Here is a 6,571-nt window from a genome sequence, read left to right as displayed (position 1 = left end):
CTATTTATGTATCCGCTTTGTATTCGCTCCGTGTTTGTTTCCGGTAGTATCTATTTCCGTATTCATTTCCGGGGTTTTTGTATTCGTTTTCACTTCTGCAAAACAATATGAAAACAAATGTGATAGCACTCAGTTCCGTCCGTTTTCGCTCTGTTTTCATCCCTACTCGTATGAATGTAATCAAGCTTAATATCGATGCACGTTTTTTTTCTTCAAACGGAGGCCAAATCCTTTTTGTGGCGCAACAGGAGCGATTCTAAGGAGCTGAAAGGAGGTTTTATGTTATCATAACATCAAATTAACAACATCACCAACTTGGTTTCCGATATCATAATGGATGAATCTTGTACTCAAGCATGATCTGAACCTTTTTTTTGGCCAAGTTTTGGGTTGCTGGCAACGTACTCCACGTGGTAAAGCATGGTCGTTGGCATTCATGGTGGGGTGCCCTCGTATTGTGCCGAACCCAGACAATACCGAGATGATTGTTATCATGAAGGCGGGCACAATAATAACTGGAATGGCGGCAGTATTGGATGTTATCACATATCCTATGAGATTGTGAAGATAAGAGTATTGTCCTTGTGAAGTCAGTGGTGTTTTCCACGAGTTAGGTAGTTGGTTCGCAGGCCTCCTCCGTGTGTTTGGAGCAGAAAAGAACAGAAACATCGATTCCTGGCAGGAACTGGGGTTAGCAAGCAGTTCAGATGCAGCACCCAAACCACTTATAGACAAATATACCATTTGTTCCTAAATCAAAGACATTTTGACAGTTTTAAGCCAAACCGTCTTATATTTAGGAACGGAGACAGATATATATTTTCGAGATACGTTTGTCAGGCTGCAAAGAAACGGCTTTAAACACCAACGGGAACCGAATCTGAAAAGGAGAATGAATGAAGAGAAAAGCACAGCCACGTTGGAATATATGTGATATATATACGCTAAGGCAAGAACAACATTGAGCATCTGGTACTGCAAAATGATCTATAGCATATTTTATGACAAAGTAAGACAAAACACGCGTCACGACGAATATGAGACTGACTACTGGAGACACGAACAACATCTAAACCTCATGACCAGATGAATATATTGTATAGTCAGCAACTGTATCGACGAAACTCGACACAAGTTTCGTTCTTTCTCCAGTACTCCGCACAAAGATATGAACACATTATGGGTTCAGGAGTCAGGACAAGGGACTACCGCATACCATCATAGAGATAATGTGATCAGGCCAACTGGACCACCAAAAGCACAAAGCTGGGAAACTGTTTTCTGAAACCCAGCTCAAACATGATCACACTACAAGCAAGTGGCACCAGAGCATACAACACTGCTACAGCTGCATGGAAATAACAATCTTTATTGATTGAAACCCAAAATTTCAGCCGGATAGAAATAGAAGCCCCAGTCCCTTTTTAGCAGAATGGGTTAGTTCCAGCTAAGCCGTTGCGCCAAACAATCAACTTTCTAAAAACAAAGATCCTGGGTAAATTCCTTCGACGAGAAACCCGACAACCAGGTCTCTCTAAAAGATCTTTGCTACCAGCATGAAAAAGGCAAACCCGACTTTTGTCCAGCAAAGTGAGAAAGAAGCTTGGCCAGATATTGATAAAAAGTCTGTGTATGGTCATCTCAGAACCTATGAACTAGTAACAGCACACGAGCACATATCAAGTCAGTGAGCTATTTACAGTGACGCGCAATGATGCAAACAAACAAGTCACACAAAAATCATTCGATCGTCCAGGCTGTAGATTCGCACAACCAGTCCACAATCTCAAGAAAACCTTGCGATTAGGGCAGTGAACAGTACAAACACAGCTGTTGCACAAGCACCAGTCGGCAAAGCAGATCTGGGGAAGTAGGCCATTACAGAAAATAGATGGTGGCTTTTGTGGATTGATCATTAATAGAAGAGAAAACTTTATATGGAAGTTTTTATCTATAGTATGGCTCGATCGACGGAGATAGAAAAATGGTAGTGCATACAGATATCAGACCCACTAACGCACGCTCAGCCTCAGTTGACCGGAGCCTCCGTCTCCACTTAGGAGAAAATGGTGATGAGAAGGAACATCACCATCAGACACCGCCTCCCGTTTCATCTCGTGTTCAAATTTTGTCAACCGTTTTGCGCGGGCTGCAGACACACGCATACATCAATCAATCCCTTTTTGATTAGCCCAAACACCCACTACCGAAAAAGCAGCCCCCACCACAAAGTGTATGGCTGGTGCACTACAGGCCCGAAAAGAAACAAAATGAGAGCATGCCAAGACTCTTTTGTAGCTCTCCCCATCACTCACACTCATAGGGGTATTGAAAGATGTAGGAGCATGATCAGGTTATTGCTTACCATATCCTTGAAAATTAAAGCACCTTTGAACAAAAGATGGAAAAGGGGTAATAGGTGACATCATATACCGTCGATACAACTTCCAGTGGAGAGGATCTTTTAGGTCTTTTCCTGCCTCCTTGTTGTTAGTGGATCAAAACCAGCAGTTTTCATCTTAACACTTTGATGGTAGGTTCATGCATGCCTACTAGCAGCTGCAGGGATGCGGGTTGCAGCTGCTGTTACTATACTAGGCAGTGTTGTTGGGTTCAGGCTTCACTGGTTGGCCGTCCTGTGAATGTTGTGTGTCATAGATAGCCATGGCAAGAGAGACTGGCATCATGCAGAGCGCCTTGGATTGGAGAAATTGCATTGCAGCACCGATGTCCTCGTCCATCAGCTTCGCAACCTGTTTCTCCGTGCCATCCGTTGACCACTTTTCCCATATCTGCTGTTTGCCCCCACTATCGCTTGCTTCCCCCTAACGAAATTAAAGCAAGATAAAGTTCAACAACCAAAAGATATGGTAATTTAGAGATGGAAAAAGACTCCGAGACAGATTTATTCTTCAAGTCAAGGTACAATTGATCAAGAACGAATGATGCACATTATGCTATAACTATCATGGAGCTCATGCTGGGATGTGTGAGGCTTTATAACGGGACTCTGTTAGCAATAAGTATAAATGATTTTTATTGAGAAGGACGAACAGAGTGTGACATAAAAAAAAGTCAAGAATGGAAATAAGGTGCTGAATGGATTCTGACTTCAGCACCACTGCCTAGAAAGAAGAAAGCAACAAGATTAAAATAAAAAAGATGTTGATAGCCAATTTCCCAAGGAGTGACAAAAGGGGAATGGTTATTGCAGGAGAAACCTAAACTGTATATTGTACTTTTTATAGCAATGCTCAGTATAATAAACCAAGACAAAAATGTACTTTGATTGGTATATTCATGGCACCACAGGTGATGCTTTCCCCATCAGCAGTACAGCCAGCAACTTCCACCATGGAAAAGAAAGAAACGAAAAAGAAAAGTAGGTGGAAGAAGCCAAGGAAAAATATTTCAAGAATTATATGCAACATGTAGATGCAAATAAAAGACCAATCAGTATTATTGTTTTATTTTAAGCCTACCTTAATTCAAACGCAGTAAAAATAGAAGAAGGCAATAGTGCACAATGCTATATTAGTCAGTTTGTGGCAAGTTTACCTTAACTGAAAGTGGAATGTCAGAAACAAGCTGTGCAACAGCACCAGCACCACCCAATCTGCTCATGCTTAAAACCTAACATCAAGGCATCAAGGTTACATCAAACTAAAACCACAATGGTTGTTGACAGTTGATATCCAATAGCATAGTGAACCTTACCTTTACTTGAAGCCTAAGGAATTTCACATAATCCAGGATCTCATCTAGCATAACTGCCCTATCAGTCTGCATGCAGTTCAGAAAGCGACTCAGAATTTCTTCTAGTTGTCAGATTTGAATGTTACATAGTAAATAAAACTCCATATGTGGCGATTGTGCGTGTATTCTTCTTCAACATACTTATATGATTACCAGGATACACGCTAGATTATCTCAAAAGGGAGAGAGGCATGCAAAGCTTAGGCAGCGTGATAGAAAATAATATCTTTTTGGAGCTGAAAAGTTATTGGTCAAAATAAAGAAGCACAAAGATAATATAATATTTTCAGCACATCATGACCCCAGACCACTTGCTGAAATTCTGTGAAGTGTCAATGGCAGGCATGTGAACAACGGAAGTCTTTACCCATATGATGACATATACAAGTATACTACCAAGCATGATTACCTTGTTCGTATTGGGGACCAATTCCTGTAGGGCCCTCATCCTTTCCGCTATCCTCTCTCTTCTTAGCTGCATTGGAACAAGTATGGTTCAAATACTGCTGAATAAACACCTAGCAGAATCGTAAAATAGGCTTAAAAATGCAGAGTGGGAGAATACGGCCTGACATACAAACACAATCATACAGCTGCTAGAGATGTGACACACATGATAATTAAGTTTAAAGAAGGCGTCCAACCTTAAAAGTTAGATACTTGATAATTAATCACATAACATTCACCGAGTAACAGGATTGCAAAATGACATATGAGCCGTCAAAGGTACTAGCATGCAGACATGTAGCGTACTACAACCACATGGCAATATGTGACTTAGCGAGCCTTAGAGAAAACGCCAGATGCATCTGCCGAATGGGTGCCCATCATTTGGCTAACGCCAAATCATTTTTAAAACCTGTGATGACTTGTACAGCAAGTGAATTGATGCAATTGAATACAGAAATCTAGTCGCTTCGGTGTCAAGCTAGAGCTGATTGCTTGGTCACAGACTGACACTGTGCGAGCCTGGACCCCCTTGATTTGGTAACAGCATGGAGGCACAGTAACGAGTAATGACCAGATTAACAGTAGAATGAATGAATGAATGAATGAATGGATTCCATTACCCTCTCTGCGATGCTGTGGGGATCGGTCGCCTGCCCGCGACGCGCCCGCACCTTGGGCCTCGGCGCCGGCGGCTGCGGCCCGCCGGCCGGCCCGCCCTGCTTCGGCGGCTGCGCGTGGAACATCTGAAACCCACGACAGGCCACCGGGCGTGACGCAGTTAGCACAAATTCTGAAAATTGAAAGCTGAAGCACGCACAATTTGTCTGCAGAAGCGTACCTGCGGGGGAGGGTGGTTGGGGCGAAGGTGCGGCGGCTGCAGGCCACCGCCGAACACCGGCGGGAAGAGGCCGGGGAGCTGCACGTTGTCCCGCTCCTGCAGAGGCGAAGGGTTCCAGTCGCGAGAGGCAGCGCAAAAAGGGCAGAGGAAAAGGGGGGGAAAGTGGAGGGGGGGCGCTCACCGCGGCGTTGCCGGCGTCGTCGCCGATGCCGCCCCTGCTGCCGGAGGCGTCGGAGGCGGCGTCGAGGCTGAGGGCGAGGGAGAAGGGCTGGTCGCCGGAGGGGCGGCCGGCGGCGGAGAGGGAGCTGGTGAGGGAGAAGAACTGGTCGAGGAAGTCGTCCTCCGGGCCCTGCGGCGGCTGCCCCGCCATGGCCGGCCGCCGGCGGGTGCCAAGCCGGTGCTCCCCTCGTCGTCGGCTGCCGGCTGGGAGGGCGTGCTCCGTTTCCTCGGCGAGCGTGGGCCTGTCAAGTGGTGGGGTTCGACGAGTGTTCGCTCGCCTCCCTTTATTCACTCTCGGACTCCTCCTAGTCCTAGCTCGTAGACCAGGCTAGGCTATGGGCCTCATGGGCTGACAGGCTGCGATTCGATGGGGCTTTTGAGCCCTCAGGGTGCGAGGTATTTTTGGCCCAAAGTAGACGCCCACATATATGCTAAAAAAGTGAGAGCAACTAGTTAGCTTGCACCGAGCCTCCCAGCGATCACTCTCGTGCGCCGTCACTTGACGCGTTCTCAGTCGCTGCCACATGTCGTGCTCTGAACGTTTCGTTTTTCTTTTGCACGTATTTTCGGCTTTGTAGAGTGTTTTTCCGATTGTTTTCATGTTCCGGTTTTTCACTGGTCTTTTGAATGAACCATTTTTAAAATTTTACGATTTTTTTATTAAACATTTATGAACCTTTTGGAATATCGAGGAATTTTCCTAAAATTTTGATGAATTTTTTTATAATTTGATGAATTTTTTAAATGGATGAACCTTTTTAAAAAACGATGAACATTTTAAAGATTTGTGAACTTTTTATCAGTTCACCGATTTTTTTAAATTTTTTTTCAAATTCATGAAATAATTTTCAAAGTCCTTGATTTTTTTTAAAAATGTGAACTTTTTTTAGATCACAATGATTTTTTTCGAATTTGTGAATTTTCTATTAAAACTTGTAAACCATTTTTAGCTTTTATGAACTTTTTGTGTTCATTCTGTTTTTGCTTTTTTGTTTTTTTATTTAGAAATTCAGCCCTGAAACTAGGCCGGCCCATTTTGCAGTGCGTTGGGCGCAGGTTCTCCTAATTGGTGCTTAAGGCGCCGACTAGGAGCTCCCCTATAACTTGCTCACGGTGTTTGTTTTTTTAGTAAAATAAATTGCCAAGGGCCAGTCTTGGCAGGTCTCTTTTTTTTGGCAAGAAAAATCTTTTTGCCACTCTAGATTTTGATATTTCGCTCATGCCGCTTTCCGCTTTTAACAATTATAACAATTGCCATTCTGTGGCAAAAGAAAAATAATTATATTTCATTTTTTCCACTCTAAATTT

General features: G+C 43.8%; 1 protein-coding gene across 1 annotated transcript; it reads right to left on the bottom strand.

The window, feature by feature from the left end:
- Window positions 1–2,328: 2,328 nt before the first annotated feature.
- Window positions 2,329–5,514, bottom strand: LOC123452725 (transcription factor UNE12-like). Its single transcript, XM_045129436.1, has 7 exons — window positions 5,226–5,514; window positions 5,045–5,140; window positions 4,827–4,949; window positions 4,166–4,231; window positions 3,718–3,783; window positions 3,559–3,633; window positions 2,329–2,825 (listed from the first exon to the last, which is right to left on the bottom strand). The coding sequence occupies exons 1-7, from the start codon at window positions 5,412–5,414 to the stop codon at window positions 2,595–2,597; spliced, it is 846 nt and encodes a 281-aa protein (XP_044985371.1). The 5' UTR covers window positions 5,415–5,514; the 3' UTR covers window positions 2,329–2,594.
- Window positions 5,515–6,571: the final 1,057 nt, after the last annotated feature.

This window comes from Hordeum vulgare, chromosome 5H (genome assembly GCF_904849725.1).
Source record: "Hordeum vulgare subsp. vulgare chromosome 5H, MorexV3_pseudomolecules_assembly, whole genome shotgun sequence".
Classification (NCBI taxonomy): domain Eukaryota; kingdom Viridiplantae; phylum Streptophyta; class Magnoliopsida; order Poales; family Poaceae; genus Hordeum; species Hordeum vulgare.
This window is presented reverse-complemented; position numbering and strand designations above follow the sequence as displayed.